Genomic DNA, 19,333 nt, shown 5'->3' on the forward strand with positions numbered 1-19,333 from the left:
GTTACTTAATGTGTCGTGCACTGAGGGATCATTATTACCATCTGGATTACGAGTTTGTTTAGAGGATGGGGTATAGGTGTGGTGGATGCTGGAAAAGCGAGAAACCAACATGTCTGCGTGTCAAATTCTGCAGAGAAGAGTCGTGGCTGGAATAAGTCGTCACAGCGGTCTGGGCCAGATGGAGAAAAAAAGGGAAAGTGAACGACTAATCAGAGAAAACATCACCTAAGTTAGCGGGGGAAAGCTACAAGCGAGGCTGTGATAGAAGAGGCTGGACGCAGCTGCAGGCTTAAGGGAAGCCGACATGACCGTCCTGGTAGGGAAAGGGTTAATGTTACGAGGTCAGGGAAAGTTGAAGGAGCTGAAGGAGGGACGGGGAGGAGTTAAGGGGGGCGGGGGGGCCGTTACTGCGCTTCCCGCTGTTTCTCGGCATTGAGCCGGAAGCAGCGGGAGGAGTAACACACATTAAGCAAAGCTCCCCGTTGCCCGGTTTTTTAGTAATGGCAGAGGCCTTGATTTTAGAGCGGCTGCGCGCCGCTGCTGTGCACCACGGTCCCGGATGGCTGGAGGAGACCGTGGCTGCATTAACGCGGATCCCGGACGCCGTTTCGCCACGTCGGGCACGGCGTTCGGGGTCTGTTGTAAGGGACAGGCTCCCCTCCCCCGGCCCCCCTACGAGCATGGCTATGGCGGCGGGGGGGGAGTCGGCAACAACCGCTCCTGCGCTGGGCAGGCAGAGAGCGGTGGCAGGGGTGACGGCGATGCAGGCTGTGTCGACCCGTCCCTCTCGGCGGTCCCGACCTCCAGAGCGCCTTAGTCCGGAGGTAGTCCCGCGGACACGGCGTCGCAGAGGGAGCCCGATCCCGGACGCTGCAGGCCAGGCAGCTGGGAGGACCGCCCCTTCCCAGGCCCTGCGTCCTGGCAGGAATCCCAGGCCGCGACGGGGTCCGGCGGTAAGCAGGGAGTCGCAGGCCGGGCTCCCTGTCACCCCTCCCCCATCAGATGGAAGATGTCGAGAGCAAGGTACGGCCGCCCCGCATGGTGATGTTCCGGCCAGGGGGCAGGCTTCGTCAGGATCGTCTAGACGGACGACTAGATCTGCAGCGACGTCGAGGCAACAGGTCCGGTCGGAAGTCTGGGTCCCGGCGGTCGGGCGGCAGGTTGCCGGCCCATCGGTCAGCGCGTCCTCATCCCCTTTCCGAGGATGTCGTTGGGAGGGACAGTCGTCGGCGAGAGAAGAACTGGAGGAAGGTGAACTGGACGTCTATCGTCGAGGTCAGGATGGTCCGGCTGACGGGAACACAGCGCCTGTGCAGCCCGGTGAGTGTATAACTCCATTATTGTCTTATCCAGCGATTTTTATGTCGGGTGTCGGCGGGGGGGCTGCTAGCATAGCATCGGGGGCCGGTAGTGGCGCGGGCGGACGCGACGGAGCGGGTTTGGCAGATTTAGTGGGTTGCTTACGGGAGCTGGTGGGGCGCCTTGATAGGGCCGCGGCGCCGGTTGTAACGGAAGTGTCCCCTGCGGTAGTTTGGGAAGGCCCCAGGGACGTGGGATCGTTGCAGGCGCGTCCTGTGGTGGCGGTTAAAGAGGCGGTCGCGGTGTCGGTGCAGACTGAGGCACAGAAGGACGGCGATCGAGTGCGCATGGACGATCGTGCTCGGGGGGAGGTGTATGTTTGTTTTGAGGGTCCGTTGGGGGCGCATTTAAAGCAGGAGGTGCGTGATCGGATCTGGAAAGATGAATACGTTGAAATTTTTTCTCTCTTGCCGCTGGCTAAATTCAATTTGGATAAGAGCAAGCGGGATGAGAGTAAAAAGGACGAGGAGGAACGGCGGCGGTATAGGCTTATCCCGCAGACGTTCGTTAATTGGTCGCAGGCGTTCGCCATATTGGCTAGTGTGATAGGGGAAAAGGCGCCGGAAAATTGTTCGGCGTTATTTTGTTATTTTGATGCTATTGGGGAGGCTCATAGGGCGTATGGGGGTCAGGCGTGGCTGCGATATGATGAGCAATTCCGTCAGCGGAAGGCGGTTCGGCCGGCGATTCGGTGGGACCAGAAGGATATTGCTCTCTGGTTACGGGTTACGGCTCCGGTTAGGCAGCCCTTTCCCGGGAGCGGTGGCCAGGGAGGCCAGACTAGTCAGAGTGGACCAAGCGGCGGGGGAAAGGCGGGGTTTTGCTGGCAATTCAATGAAGGCCAGTGCAAGTTTGGGGCCACGTGCAAGTTCAAGCACGTGTGCTCCGAGTGTAATGGTGCATCACACGGGGCGGCAAAATGTCTGCGGAAAAAGAGGTCCGGGAACCAGCACGGGGCTGGTCAAGGGGGTGTCGCCGGTGAGGGTGGAAAGGATGGCCCCTTATCTAAATGAGTATCCGGATAGGGCGGCAGCTAAGTTGCTTTATGAAGGGTTTAGTGTTGGTTTTGTTATTCCTCCGCCTCCTTATGAGGTTCCGGTTACGCGGAGGAATTTAAAATCGGCTTACTTGCATGCGGAAGTCGTGTCGGAAAAGTTGTTAAAAGAAGTTTCGTTGGGGCGCATGTCGGGGCCATTTGTGGAGTCGCCGGTAAAAGATTTAGTTGTGTCCCCTTTGGGTATTGTCCCTAAACGCGAGCCCGGAAAGTTTCGTTTGATTCAACATTTATCGTATCCCAAAGGTTCGTCGGTAAATGACGGGATTGATCACGAGTTGTGTTCCGTAGTTTATACCTCATTCGATAAGGCGGTGGGGTTAGTGCGGGCTGCGGGTGCGGGGGCGCTGCTAGCAAAAACCGACATCGAGGCGGCGTTCAGGTTGTTGCCGGTCCATCCAGAAAGCCAACGGCTGTTGGGTTGTTTTTGGAATGGGGCCTTTTACGTGGATCGGTGCCTTCCGATGGGGTGTTCTCTTTCTTGTGCATACTTCGAGGCGTTTAGTAGCTTCGTGGAGTGGGTAACGAGGGGAGTATCCGGGGTCGATTCGTTGATCCATTACTTAGATGATTTTTTGTGCGTTGGCCCGGGGGGTTCGCCGGTTTGCGGTAACTTGCTTCATGCCCTGCAGAAGGTGGCGAGGGATTTTGGGATCCCTTTGGCGCCGGAAAAAACGGAGGGCCCGGTAGCGACGATTTCTTTCTTGGGAATCGAAATTGACTCGGTGGCGATGGAGTGTCGGCTCCCGGCGGATAAGTTGGGTGCTTTGAGGCTGGAGGTGCGACGGGCTTGTAGAAGGAAGAAAATGTCGCTGAGGGAGCTTCAGTCGCTGCTGGGGAAGTTGAATTTCGCCTGCCGGATTATGCCGATGGGGAGGGTGTTTGGTAGAAGGTTGGCGGCGGCAACGGCGGGAGTGCGGGCGCCGCATCATTTTGTGAGGCTCAAGGAGGAGCACCGAGCTGATCTTCAGGTTTGGGATGACTTCTTGGGCCAGTACAATGGTCGCTCGCTATGGATGGCCCCAGCGCAGGATACGAGTGATCTGAATATTTTCACGGATGCGGCTGGGGCGGGTGGCTTTGGAGCTTACGGGGGAGGTCCGTGGTGCGCAGGTCAATGGCCGGCTAGCTGGGTGTCCAGTGGATTGACGCGGAATCTGGCCCTGCTCGAGCTGTTTCCCATCGTGGTGGCGGCTACCATTTGGGGGGACAGGCTCAGGGATAAGAAGGTCCGTTTTTACTGCGACAACATGGGGGTGGTGCTTGCCATTAATAACATCACGGCGTCCTCTCCTCCGGTAGTTCAATTGTTGCGACATTTAGTGTTGGTGTGTTTGTCGCTGAACGCGTGGGTGGTGGCGGTGCATGTCCCGGGTGTACGGAATTGTGTTGCTGATGCTCTTTCTCGCTCGCAGTGGGACCGGTTTCGGGAATTGGCCCCGGGAGCGGAACGTCTCGGTTTGGCGTGTCCGGATCATCTATGGGATCTGGTATCGGTCCCGTAGAGCAGCTGTTACAAAGGTCTTTGGCGCGCACGACGTGGAGGGCTTATGCTGCTTGTTGGAGGCAGTGGGAGGAGTGGGTAAGAGAGTTGGGTGATGTCAATACGGATAGAGACAGGTTGGTGGCACTTTTGTATTGGTTAGGGGATGCCTGGGAGGGGGGGTTTTCAGTAGCGAAGGTGAACCGGTTTATATCCGCGGTGGCGTTTGGGCTTAAGTTGCGGGGCTTGCGGGATGTATCGAAGGAATTTCTGGTATCGCAGGCTTTGAAGGGGTTGCGCAGAGGTAGGGTGGAGGCGGATAGTAGAAGGCCGGTGTCGTTTGCTTTGCTGGGCTTGTTGGGCGGTTCATTGGCATCGGTATGTCGTTCTTCAGATGAAATGGATTTGTTTCGGTTGGCTTTCTCGTTGGCGTTCTTCGGAGCATTTAGAGTAGGTGAGTTGGTGTCGCCAAGTACTAAACAGGCAGGGGGGCTGAGATCTGGGGAGGTGAGCCTTTTTGCAGATCGGTTGGAGGTATGGTTGCGTAGATCAAAAACTGACCAATTAGGGAAGGGAAAACTGATAGTTTTGTTCGCTCTCCCGGGGTCGGTCATGTGCCCAGTAGAGTGCATGCGGGGTTTTACAAAAAACAGGGGGTCTCCAGATTTGCCTTTGTTACGTCATGTGGACGGGTCGTTCTTGTCCAGGTTTCAGTTTGGAGCTGTTTTTAAAAAATGTTTGACGGCGGTTGGGGTTGCAGCAGGCTCATATTCATCTCATTCCTTCCGGATTGGCGCAGCAACGGAAGCAGGGCGCTGGGGGTTGGATGATGAGGGGGTGAGGCGTATTGGTCGTTGGGAGTCTAAAAGGTTTAAGTCCTATGTCCGCCCCCATATGTTGTAATTTTGTTGTTTATGCTTGCAAATGTTATATGGTGGTGCCTAACTGTGTTTTCCGTTTCAGATTCGCCTCCTTGTCTGGTGTGGTTGATGGGTCATTCGTACGTGCACTGGGGGGCTTTGAGGGCGGACGTCCGCCCGGATGGTCGCCAGTTGCGCATTCCGCGACAGGATGCGGTTGTGCATTGGCTGGGGTTTAGAGGTATGTCGTGGAACAGGGTGTTGGCGGAATTCCAGACATATGTGCGGCTTGATAGGGTTCCGGAGGTTTTAGTGTTGCACGTGGGTGGGAATGACTTAGGAGTCCGCCCTTTTCGTGAGTTGGTGCGGGATATCAAACATGATTTGTTGTGTTTGTGGGTATCTTATCCCAAGTTGGTGGTAGTGTGGTCGGACATAGTCCCAAGGAAGCATTGGCGGTTAGCTAGATCGGTGGAGAGAGTCAATAAGGCTCGGATAAAAGTTAACCGGGCGGTGTCCCGTTTTGTGGCAAAGAACGGGGGCATTTGCGTGAGGCATAGGGATTTGGAGTCAGGATTGGGGAATTTCTGGAGGAGTGACGGGGTTCATCTGACCGAGGTTGGCATTGATATTTGGAGCTTGGCTATAGCAGAAGGCATAGAAAGGGCGGTGGTGGTGTGGAGGAACTCACAGGCTTAAGGTGGTCAAGGCCTGTTTCGCGGTGGCGGGGGGAGTCCTTGAGGCCAGTCAGTACAAAATGGTGGGGGGGTCGCATCGGGGGTATGCGTCCCCCAAAAAAGGTACATGGTTGAAGACTTCATCGGGTGTTATCCCTTTGAAGTGGTCTTCTGGTAGAAGGTATGTCACTTGAAGGCTTCATCGGGTGTTATCCCTTTGAAGTGGACTTCTAGTGGTCGGTATATCACTTGAGGGCTTCATCGGGTGTTATCCCTTTGAAGTGGACTTCTAGTGGTTGGAGCCATCTGCAGAGGTGAACGGTGCTTCCGAGCTGGTTTACGGCTGGAGGTAATTAGTGGTTTGCAGATGGCTAATTCGGTGTGTTCTTGAAAGGAACATCTGAAGGGGCTTCAAGGACTTCCTCTGCTCGGGTTAATGTTAACGTTTAATTGTTATTTATGATTCTGACCCATGTTGGGTCATGTGAATTATTAGGAGGAATTCTCTGGTGGATTCCTAACTAGTTATCCGAATGTTTCGGATTTAAATTGTTTTTATAAAACTGTGAAATTAATAAACGGCTGCTGTGGCCATTTCACATCCAACCTCGGTGTCATGTGTCGTTACTAAATGGGGGTGGGGGATAGTATGGTTTAAGGTTAACACACGACTCTACCTAGGCAGGTCAAGAAGAGGCTGGACGCAGCTGCAGGCTTAAGGGAAGCCGACATGACCGTCCTGGTAGGGAAAGGGTTAATGTTACGAGGTCAGGGAAAGTTGAAGGAGCTGAAGGAGGGACGGGGAGGAGTTAAGGGGGGCGGGGGGGCCGTTACTGCGCTTCCCGCTGTTTCTCGGCATTGAGCCGGAAGCAGCGGGAGGAGTAACACACATTAAGCAAAGCTCCCACCCTCCCACCCTTGTTTTGTTACTCCTTAGGTCTTATGTACGTCTGCCTATGAGCGTTTTGTTTTATTTTGTGTGCTTATTTAACATGTTTTTCTTTTTTCCGGAGTAGGTTCTGTTGTCATGGCAGCTGGCGGGGGGAGTCCTTGAGGCCAGTCAGTACAAAATGGTGGGGGGGTCGCATCGGGGGTATGCGTCCCCCAAAAAAGGTACATGGTTGAAGACTTCATCGGGTGTTATCCCTTTGAAGTGGTCTTCTGGTAGAAGGTATGTCACTTGAAGGCTTCATCGGGTGTTATCCCTTTGAAGTGGACTTCTAGTGGTCGGTATATCACTTGAGGGCTTCATCGGGTGTTATCCCCTTGAAGTGGACTTCTAGTGGTTGGAGCCATCTGCAGAGGTGAACGGTGCTTCCGAGCTGGTTTACGGCTGGAGGTAATTAGTGGTTTGCAGATGGCTAATTCGGTGTGTTCTTGAAAGGAACATCTGAAGGGGCTTCAAGGACTTCCTCTGCTCGGGTTAATGTTAACGTTTAATTGTTATTTATGATTCTGACCCATGTTGGGTCATGTGAATTATTAGGAGGAATTCTCTGGTGGATTCCTAACTAGTTATCCGAATGTTTCGGATTTAAATTGTTTTTATAAAACTGTGAAATTAATAAACGGCTGCTGTGGCCATTTCACATCCAACCTCGGTGTCATGTGTCGTTACTAAATGGGGGTGGGGGATAGTATGGTTTAAGGTTAACACACGACTCTACCTAGGCAGGTCATGGTGAGTTACTCCTAGAACACTGCACACTGCACAGGCAATGATTTTGGTCTGCCCGTGATTTTTAGCTCAGTTATCCAGAAATTTATGAAGTGGAGGTTGGCAACCCTGGCTAGGAGGTGTTGCCAGTGCAACTGTGACATGTCGAGGCCGAGCCTAATGGTATGTTCACACGCTGAGTCAAAAACGGCTGAAAATTACGGAGCTGATTTCAGTGAAAACAGCCTCTGATTTTCAGGCATTTTTGAAGCTGAAAATGAATCTTGTTTTAATTTGGAGCTTCTTTTCAGGCATTTCTTGAGGCGTTTTTCATAGTGTTCAATGGAAAATCAGCTCCAAAAAACGCCTCAAGAAGTGACATGCACTTTTTTTTACGGAGCAACTTTTTACGCTCCGTTGTTTAAAACAGCGGCGTAAAAAGACGCCCCATATGAACTAAATGCTGTTTTTACCATTAATTTCGATGGGCAGATGTTTGTAGGCGTTCAGCTTCCGTTTTTTCTGGCGTTTTTCGAGGCGTAAACGCCCCAAAATACTCCTGAAAACACTGCGTGTGAACATGAGAGGAGGAGGCAGCAAGCTGTGACTCACATACAGAATTACAGTTTATATGTCATTTATGGTCTGTAGAAAGTCGACTGCAATGGCTGCCAATAATTTGGAAATCGAACATCTGTTAGACCAAGATACCTCAGGAACTGCCAAATACAGGTGGATCCAAAAAGAAGGAAAAGCATAAAAGAAAACAGATACATCTCCTCTCTAATGTTTCCACTCCTGTATTTGGCTTAAAAAAAAAAAACTGCATCAAAAACTGCTACAAAACTACATGTGTGAATCCAGCCTTAAGGATATTTGGGGTCATTTCTAAAAATTGGTTGTAGATTACAACATGAAAGCATATTGTAATGAACTGCATCATAATCGTTACACATTTGACCACAATGTTTTAATTTTATTTATTATTTTGCATTATTTTATGATAAAAATAGATAAATGACGTCATTATCATCCTCATCATCGGTACAGCAATAATTCCTTACAACAATAACTGCCTGTATTCTTTGTTTAAAGAGATGTAGCAGAGCTCAGTTGGTCAATGCACTAGAGCTGAGTTTGTCTTCATCATGATAAGCTATCTGCAGTTTTACATAGGACTGCAGGCAAACCTGCATTACCTTACTTCAGCTCTGCCACATCTGTAGCTGGAGTGTATCTTTAAATGGATGATCAGTGATGAGACCGCTGGGTGACATCACCAGGTTTATAAATAAGGACGCTAGCTTCCCAGTACTGCATACCAACTGCAATGTCCTGCTTTTTATATATTATTAATATTATTATTATGGTGCAGGAGACATATATATAAGTCAAGACTGATACTAGACAAAGCATTAAAGTGCCACTAGTCCCAGAGCAGTATATATATATAAAAATGCAATGTTATACCACAAGATGCTGATATCAGTCACCATTCTGTATGTAATGTTTCCTAGAGGCATATTAGATAAAGTAGTGATCATAGGAGCAGAGATTTTTCTTCAGTAATCCCATTGAAGAACGGTCTAAATGGCTGATAACAGGGAACAATAGATTATATACACCTCTACAACAAATCTAGATTAGAAGACCTTAAAGCTTAGTGCCCATTCAATGTCAAAACAGGAAAAAGTAAAATACAAGTTTACCTACATCTATAGAATCTTAGAACAGAGAGATATATATATATATATATATATATATATATATATATATATATATATATATATATATATATATTGGGTCACTGGTACAACAAACTAGTTTTTCTGAAAACACTGAAATTCAAGGATAGAATAATGTTAGAAGCTAAAATGTCAGGAATATAGGGTGAAAGGCCAGTTAAGACTTGTATGGAAATATTTGTATAATAAAAATAATAATAAAAACAATAATAATAAAATAAATAAATAATAAATAATAAAATAAATAAATAAATAATAATAAAATAAATGTTTCATACATCCTCCACCAATTCCGTATACTGCAGCACTCACCAATCTATGTGAGATATGTAGCCCCGTTCATCATGAGCATCCAGACATGAATAGCATGCCAGTACTACAGTGAATAATGACACACCAGTAGTGGACAAAAAAGATCGGTGATGTAACATTGAATAAAAATACAGAGCTATGTCATTCAGGGTCTGCGGAGAGCTGGGTAATAACATTATGGACACTGGTATTGACTAGAAAAATAATTCATATAATTACATAAAAACCATATGACCAGTGGAGATATTGTATCAACATCTGGAGATCAGATCACAAGTATCCAGGTCATTTATTATAAAAGTACATTTGTATATAATAATACCATGTAAGCTATACAGATGGTAATATGGGTGGTGGCTAAAAAAAAAACACCTCATATCAATAATAAGGGTGCCCATTGTCTACCAGCTCTTGTATAATGACGGGCGAGCTGCACCTGCTGGTGCCCACCTTTGTGTAATGCCCCCTCCTCTATACATACCTTGTCTGGGGGTGGGAACTGCAGCTGATTGACATCCAGAGGGGTCATCAATGGGATGGTGTCAAATCCATCTTCACAGATAGGAGGCTTTGTCCCCTTCTCGCTAAAATTATTGCCCAGCTTCACCATTCTGTTGAACTAATCAGCGCCCCTGCAAAGCAAATCAAAGCATAAAGTCTCAACAAAGGCAACGCCACCTTCTGCCGCCACCAGGGATGGGTACAATGAATTACAGTAATGAGGAGCCCCCAGATGCTGAACAAAAGCAGTAACTCAAAAGAAGAAGAAAGGAGGGGGGGGGGGTGCCTACACATATTCTAGGAGGATAATGCTGCCCGTTCTTGGCTGCTGCGCAAGAAGAAATCCCTCCCTGACCATCATCCCCATCAGGAAATAACGCCGATTGCTACTGTTTAATAATGCAAAGCCTTTTTATCATCAGGACAGATTGCAAGTGATGGCCTCCTGCAAGACGCAAGACATTTCCTATTGATTAAATGGAAAAAAAAGATGATGTACTCACCACGGGAGGAGGAGATGCAGGACCTGGTGGTCACCTTCTTCTTCTGTAGGATGGGCACTAGCTGTGGGGGGCTTCTTGGAGCCTCTAGGTAGCTCTGGCTTATTGGGGGTCTTTGTGCGGATAACTGCAGATGGGAGCAGGAGCTGGAGACGGGGTGCTGCTGGGCTTGACACTTACTGATCGCTAGGTTTGCATGGACCCATGGGTTTGCAGCTTAGAGGCTGCTGCTGAATCCAACACAAAGAAGCCCCCTGGAGGCCAAAATCAACTCCTCCTCCCCTCCTCCTCCCGGCCCTCCCTTGTAACTGGTGCAAACCATCATCCCATCCCCACCACAAACACCTTCTGCCCAGGTTGTGCCATAGCTCCCGGGTTTAATATTACATGGATGTGGAATAATCAATCACGGTTAACTCTTTCAGAGCAAGGCATATAGGTTGTCTTCTGTTATGAAGTGGTGGTGAAATTAATAGGTCACTATGAGGGATAGGGTAACCGGTGGTGCTGAAAATCATTTTGTATGGTAAGATCGAAGCCGTCGTGATTTTTATTAAAACAATAAATTATTGAACGATACAGTGTTTAAAAAAACTGCCACGATGCAAATAATGTCATTTTCATTATGAGAGTTGATAACCAGCTAGGGTCTATAAAGATCAGGGGCACAAGCCCCGAGACATACATTTACCGCCCCCCCCCCCCCCCCCCGGAAAAATATATACATTTTTGCATATATATCGGAGACAGCATATCTATAAGGCCTCATTTACACGAGCGTAATATACGCGCGTGCTTTTCACGCGTGTCGTACGCACCTATATTAGTCTATGGGGCAGTGTAGACGATGCGTGAATTTTGCGCAGCGCGAGTGTGTTGCGTAAAACTCACGACATGTTCTATAATCGTGCGTTTTTCGCGCATCACGCACCCATTGAAGTCAATGGGTGCGTGAAAACCACGCATGCCGCACGGAAACACTTCCGTGCGAACTGCGTGATTCGCGCAAGAGCTGTCAAAAGGATGAATGTAAACAGAAAAGCACCACGTGCTTTTCTGTTTACAAACATCCAAACGGAGTGTCAAATTAGAGATGAGCGCACCGAACTTCACCGGGTTCAGCCGAACTCGTTTTGACTGAACCCGGCAAAAAATGTTCGGGTACGCGACGGCAGGAGACAGTCACTGTCCACGGTGCTGAAAGAGTTAAACTGGTTCAGCACCATGAACAGTGACTTCCGATCACAATATACATATACGTGTAAAAAAAACAAGAGGTTCTGACTTACCGATAACTCCCGGCTTCTTCCTCCAGTCCGACCTCCCAGGATGACAATTCAGTCCAAGTGACAGCTGCAGCCAATCACAGGCCAAGCACAGGCTGCAGCCAATCACAGGCTGCAGCGGTCTCATGGACTGCCGTGTCATCCTGGGAGGTGGGGCCGGATGACAAGAGAGGGACGCGTCACCAAGGCAACGGCCGGGAGACCGGACTGGAGGAAGCAGGAAGTTCATTGTAAGTATGAATGTCTTTTTTTGATTCACAGGTTGGTGTATATTGTGATCGGAACTCACTGTCGAGGGTGCTGAAAGAGTTACTGCCGATCAGTTAGCTCTTTCAGCACCTTGGACAGTGACGGGCGTCGACTAGCCTCATCTCTATCACGCGAAAATCACGCAGCCGCGCATCATACACGGATGACACACGGAGCTGTCAAGTGCCTTTTGCGCGCGCAAAACGCAATGTTTTTTGCGCGCGCAAAACGCACACGCTCGTGTAAATCAGGCCTAAGACTGAGGCTGGGTTCACACGACCTATTTTCAGACGTAAACGAGGCATATAAGGGTATGTTCACACGCACTAATTACGGACGTGATTCGGGCGTTTTTGCCCCGAATTACGTCTGAAAATAGCGCCTCAATAGCGTTGACAAACATCTGCCCATTGAAAGCAATGGGCAGACGTTTGTCTGTTCACACGAGGCGTAATTTACGCGCTGCTGTCAAATGACGGCGCGTAAATAGACGCCCGCGTCAAAGAAGTGACCTGTCACTTCTTTGGCCGTAATTGGAGCCGTTATTCATAGACTCCAATGAATAGCAGCGCCAATTACGTCCGTAATTGACGCAGCGTTCAAGCGCCTGCACATGCCGGTACGGCTGAAATTACGGAGATGTTTTCAGGCTGAAACATCCCCATCATTTCAGCCGTAACGGACGCCCTCGTGTGAACATACCCTTATTCCTCGTTTTACGTCTGAAAATAGGGCTACAATACGTCGGCAAACATCTGCCCATTCATTTGCCGACGTATTGTGCAGACAACCTGTCATTTACGCGTCGTCGTTTGACAGCTGTCAAACGACGACGCGTAAAGATACAGCCTCGTCAAAAGAAGTGCAGGACACTTCTTTGGACGTTTTTGGAGCCGTTATCTCGTAGACTCCAATGAAAACAGCTCCAAAAACGGACGTAAAAAACGGAGCGAAAAACGCAGCGAAAAACGTGAGTTGCTCAAAAAACTTCTGAAAATCAGGGGCTGTTTTCCCTTGAAAACAGCTCCGTATTTTCAGACGTTTTTGGTCACTACGTGTGCACATACCCTGAGACTCCTATAGCTGCATCGCTGGATAGAATTGGGTGCATTGTCTCAGCAGACAGTATCACACATGATAGGCTTAGATACATAGCCCCAGCAGACAGTATCACACATGATAGGCTTAGATACATGGCCCCAGTAGACAGTATCACACATGATAGGCTTAGATACATGGCCCCAGCAGACAGTATCACACATGATAGGCTAAGATACATGGCTCCAGCAGACAGTATCACACATAATAGGCTTAGGTACATGGCCCCAGCAGACAGTATCACACATGATAGGATTAGATACATGGCCCCAGACAGTATCACACATGATAGGCTTAGATACATGGCCCCAGCAGACAGTATCACACATAATAGGCTTAGGTACATGGCCCCAGCAGACAGTATCACACATGATAGGATTAGATACATGGCCCCAGACAGTATCACACATGATAGGCTTAGATACATGGCCCCAGCAGACAGTATCACACATGATAGGCTTAGATACATGGCCCCAGCAGACAGTATCACACATGATAGGCTTAGATACATGGCCCCAGCAGACAGTATGACACATGATAGGCTTAGATACATGGCCCCAGCAGACAGAATCACACATGATAGGCTTAGATACATGGCCCCAGCAGACAGTATCACACATTATAGGCTTAGATACATGGCCCCAGCAGACAGTATCACACATGATAGGCTTAGATACATGGCCCCAGCAGACAGTATCACACATGATAGGCTTAGAAACATGGCCCCAGCAGACAGTATCACACATGATAGGCTTAGATACATGGCCCCAGCAGACAGAATCACACATGATAGGCTTAGATACATGGCCCCAGCAGACAGAATCACACATGATAGGCTTAGATACATGGCCCCAGCAGACAGTATCACACATGATAGGCTTAGTTACATGGCCCCAGCAGACAGAATCACACATGATAGGCTTAGATACATGGCCCCAGCAGACAGAATCACACATGATAGGCTTAGATACATGGCCCCAGCAGACAGTATCACACATGATAGGCTTAGATACATGGCCCCAGCAGATAGTATCACACACCATAGGCTTAGATACATGGCCCCAGCAGACAGTATCACACACAATAGGCTTAGATACATGGCCCCAGCAGAAGGTATCACACATAATAAGCTTAGATACATGGCCCCAGCAGACAGTATCACACATGATAGGCTTAGATACATGGCCCCAGCAGACAGTATCACACATAATAGGCTTAGATACATGGCCCGAGCAGACAGTATCACACATGATAGGCTTAGATACATAGCCCCAGCAGACAGTATCACACATGATAGGATTAGATACATGGCCCCAGCAGACAGTATCACACATAATAGGCTTAGATACATGGCCCCAGCAGACAGTATCACACATGATAGGATTAGATACATGGCCCCAGCAGACAGTATCACACATGATAGGATTAGATACATGGCCCCAGACAGTATCACACATGATAGGCTTAGATACATGGCCCCAGCAGACAGTATCACACATGATAGGCTTAGATACATGGCCCCAGCAGACAGTATCACACATGATAGGCTTAGATACATGGCCCCAGCAGACAGTATGACACATGATAGGCTTAGATACATGGCCCCAGCAGACAGAATCACACATGATAGGCTTAGATACATGGCCCCAGCAGACAGTATCACACATTATAGGCTTAGATACATGGCCCCAGCAGACAGTATCACACATGATAGGCTTAGAAACATGGCCCCAGCAGACAGTATCACACATGATAGGCTTAGATACATGGCCCCAGCAGACAGAATCACACATGATAGGCTTAGATACATGGCCCCAGCAGACAGAATCACACATGATAGGCTTAGATACATGGCCCCAGCAGACAGTATCACACATGATAGGCTTAGTTACATGGCCCCAGCAGACAGAATCACACATGATAGGCTTAGATACATGGCCCCAGCAGACAGAATCACACATGATAGGCTTAGATACATGGCCCCAGCAGACAGTATCACACATGATAGGCTTAGATACATGGCCCCAGCAGATAGTATCACACACCATAGGCTTAGATACATGGCCCCAGCAGACAGTATCACACACAATAGGCTTAGATACATGGCCCCAGCAGAAGGTATCACACATAATAAGCTTAGATACATGGCCCCAGCAGACAGTATCACACATGATAGGCTTAGATACATGGCCCCAGCAGACAGTATCACACATAATAGGCTTAGATACATGGCCCCAGCAGACAGTATCACACATGATAGGCTTAGATACATAGCCCCAGCAGACAGTATCACACATGATAGGATTAGATACATGGCCCCAGCAGACAGTATCACACATAATAGGCTTAGATACATGGCCCCAGCAGACAGTATCACACATGATAGGATTAGATACATGGCCCCAGCAGACAGTATCACACATGATAGGATTAGATACATGGCCCCAGACAGTATCACACATGATAGGCTTAGATACATGGCCCCAGCAGACAGTATCACACATGATAGGCTTAGATACATGGCCCCAGCAGACAGTATCACACATGATAGGCTTAGATACATGGCCCCAGCAGACAGTATGACACATGATAGGCTTAGATACATGGCCCCAGCAGACAGAATCACACATGATAGGCTTAGATACATGGCCCCAGCAGACAGTATCACACATTATAGGCTTAGATACATGGCCCCAGCAGACAGTATCACACATGATAGGCTTAGACACATGGCCCTAGCAGACAGTATCACACATGATAGGCTTAGAAACATGGCCCCAGCAGACAGTATCACACATGATAGGCTTAGTTACATGGCCCCAGCAGACAGAATCACACATGATAGGCTTAGATACATGGCCCCAGCAGACAGAATCACACATGATAGGCTTAGATACATGGCCCCAGCAGACAGTATCACACATGATAGGCTTAGATACATGGCCCCAGCAGATAGTATCACACACCATAGGCTTAGATACATGGCCCCAGCAGACAGTATCACACACAATAGGCTTAGATACATGGCCCCAGCAGAAGGTATCACACATAATAAGCTTAGATACATGGCCCCAGCAGACAGTATCACACATGATAGGCTTAGATACATGGCCCCAGCAGACAGTATCACACATAATAGGCTTAGATACATGGCCCCAGCAGACAGTATCACACATTATAGGCTTAGATACATGGCCCCAGCAGACAGTATCACACATGATAGGCTTAGACACATGGCCCTAGCAGACAGTATCACACATGATAGGCTTAGAAACATGGCCCCAGCAGACAGTATCACACATGATAGGCTTAGTTACATGGCCCCAGCAGACAGAATCACACATGATAGGCTTAGATACATGGCCCCAGCAGACAGAATCACACATGATAGGCTTAGATACATGGCCCCAGCAGACAGTATCACACATGATAGGCTTAGATACATGGCCCCAGCAGATAGTATCACACACCATAGGCTTAGATACATGGCCCCAGCAGACAGTATCACACACAATAGGCTTAGATACATGGCCCCAGCAGAAGGTATCACACATAATAAGCTTAGATACATGGCCCCAGCAGACAGTATCACACATGATAGGCTTAGATACATGGCCCCAGCAGACAGTATCACACATAATAGGCTTAGATACATGGCCCCAGCAGACAGTATCACACATGATAGGCTTAGATACATGGCCCCAGCAGACAGTATCACACATGATAGGATTAGATACATGGCCCCAGCAGACAGTATCACACATAATAGGCTTAGATACATGGCCCCAGCAGACAGTATCACACATGATAGGATTAGATACATGGCCCCAGCAGACAGTATCACACATGATAGGCTTAGATACAGGGCCCCAGCAGACAGTATCACACATGATAGGCTTAGATACATGGTCCCAGCAGACAGTATCACACATGATAGGCTTAGATACATGGTCCCAGCAGACAGTATCACACATGATAGGCTTAGATACATGGCCCCAGCAGACAGTATCACACATGATAGGCTTAGATACATGGCCCCAGCAGACAGTATCACACATGATAGGATTAGTTACATGGCCCCAGCAGACAGAATCACACATGATAGGCTTAGATACATGGCCCCAGCAGACAGTATCACACATGATAGGCTTAGATACATGGCCCCAGCAGATAGTATCACACATGATAGGCTTAGATACATGGCCCCAGCAGACAGTATCACACATGATAGGCTTAAATACATGGCCCCAGCAGACAGTATCACACATGATAGGCTTAGATACATGGCCCCAGCAGACAATATCACACACGATAGGCTTAGATACATGGCCCCAGCAGACAGTATCACACATGATAGGCTTAGATATATGGCCCCAGCAGACTTAGGGCTCATTCAGATGAGCGTGATTCTCATCCGTGTGCTGTGCTTTGAAACAACTCACAGCACACGGACCCATTGATTTCAATGGGGCCACTCACACATGCCTGAGTTTTCACGTAGGGAGTGTCCGTTGTGTGAAACTCACTGCATGTCTTATGTTAGTGTATTTCACGCACCTAGTTGCCCATTGAAGTCAATGGGTGCGTGAAAACCACGGACAGCACATGGACGACATCCGTGTGCTGTCCGTGTCTCACGCATCAGTTGCAATGAAAAAAAAAGTTCTTGCAAGTGCGTAAAAAACACATGCCACACGGAAAGCACACTGGTGCGAAACGCAACACATACACAATCAGATTAACGCACGTTTTTTACGCACGTAAATCTGTCACGCTCGTGTGAATGTAGCCTTAGATACAGGGCCCCAGCAGTAAGTATCCTTCAGGGGCAAATTTGGCATTTCTAGGGCCCCAAGCAAAGTTATGTCTCGGGGCCCTAATTAAAGACACCTGTAGAGTGTTCCCCACACAATGCCCCCTGTATATAGTGTCACAACCCCCTGTATGGTTCCACACACAGACCCCCTGCCATACATCCCCCTTGTAGTCAGTGCCATGCAGTCCCACAAACCCACCTTGTCTCATCAGACAGTGTCATACATTAGATACATGGCCCCAGCAGACAGTATCATACATGAAAGACTTAGATCCAGGGCCACAGCAGTAAGTATCCTTGTGCTAACATCATACATCCCAACTTTTGAATTCGGAAAAGAGGGACATTTTAAGCCACGCCCAATATCCCGCATAAACACATCAAATCATGGCCAGATCCTTCTTCAAATAACACGCGCACATTCTAACTGCAGATCTCTAGACTTACAAAAAAAAAATAAACTATTGATATCACCAATTTTATGGATATCACCAAGGTTATGTCGTCTTTATGTTACTTTTCCTATCTTGGGTATAACACTTGCTCATCACGGCGGCAGCTGCAGGACAAAACAAAGGCCTGAGAACAGTGAAAGTCAAGAGGGAGACCCTGTGGTAGACGACTTTTCAATTGACGGGTAGCAGAGTTACATGATGGGGAATTTTTTTTCCAGTTGTGTAACTCTGCTACCGGTCAATGGAAAAATAATTTGCCAGAAGGAAAAATGTTTCCAACATGGCGGATTACCACAAAGAAACACCTGGGAATCAGACATGATGGGGAAACCTTTTTACCTGTGGTGGATGACTTTTCAGCTGACAGGTAGCAGAGTTACATGAAGGGGAATTATTTTTTATTGATGTCTAGTTTCTATTGCAGCGCAGGGAAGAAGACAGAAGTCGCTGGAGGTGAGAATTTTTTTTATTCTTCATATTACTTTATTTTTTTTTGTTTTGCAGGTTCCGCTGGACTGTTTGGACTACGTCGTAGATTTGCTGGACTACTTCGATGATCTACGTTTTTTTTAAAATAAAATGGGGAAAGAGGATTGTTTTTTAATACTTTAATAGCGCCTTGGTAATAGCAGTTGTCTAATTGACAGCATCCATTACTGAGGCGGGGCTTAGTGTGAGCCAGTAAAAAGGCTGCAACTAATCCCCATTATTACCCCGGTACCCATCGCCACCAGGTACGATCCAGTACCTGACCATCTGTAGTGATGGGCGGGCACTGGGGCAGCCATAGGCTGGTATTATTAGGCTTGGAGAGGCCAGAAACAGTGGCCCTTCCCACCCTGATAATGCCAGGCTGCTGCTATGTTGTATCTGGCTGATTATGAAAATGGGGGGGGCGCAATGTCATTTTCTTTGTTTTTCTTGTTATTTTTTTCAAAAATGATGTGGGGTCCTCCCCATTTTTCATAACCAGCCTGATACAACACAGCAGCAGCCTAGCATTACAAGGGTGGCGTGAAGGATGGTTTATTTGCTTATATTCTCTGTATTAAATTACATAATGAATTATCAAGCAGGATGCCATATTACTAAGATATGTATTAAATTATTTAATTTCTTGCAGCGGCCATCATGTCTGGAGTTCCCATCTTCTTTCTTTTGTAATGAATAAGAAAGTCATTACTCCTTTAAGACAGGTTTTCATGTTTTTAAAGTTAGTTATCTTTGACCTTGGTTTTCATACGAAATTCAAGGGAAGAAGGAAAGAGGAGTGTGAGATAG

General features: G+C 48.0%; 1 protein-coding gene across 1 annotated transcript in view; it reads right to left on the reverse strand.

The window, feature by feature from the left end:
• NSG1 (neuronal vesicle trafficking associated 1) overlaps nucleotides 1-10,416 on the reverse strand; it is a 66,373-nt gene extending 55,957 nt beyond the window's left edge. The window contains exons 1-2 of the mRNA XM_075858044.1: nucleotides 10,152-10,416; nucleotides 9,629-9,779 (exon numbers count right to left, since the gene is read on the reverse strand). Of these exons, the coding sequence (XP_075714159.1) occupies nucleotides 9,629-9,757 (129 nt within the window). The 5' untranslated portion in view covers nucleotides 9,758-9,779; nucleotides 10,152-10,416. The remainder of the gene's footprint in view (nucleotides 1-9,628; nucleotides 9,780-10,151) is intronic.
• Nucleotides 10,417-19,333: the final 8,917 nt, after the last annotated feature.

The sequence above is a fragment of the Rhinoderma darwinii genome, chromosome 1 (assembly GCF_050947455.1).
Source record: "Rhinoderma darwinii isolate aRhiDar2 chromosome 1, aRhiDar2.hap1, whole genome shotgun sequence".
Lineage (NCBI taxonomy): Eukaryota > Metazoa > Chordata > Amphibia > Anura > Rhinodermatidae > Rhinoderma > Rhinoderma darwinii.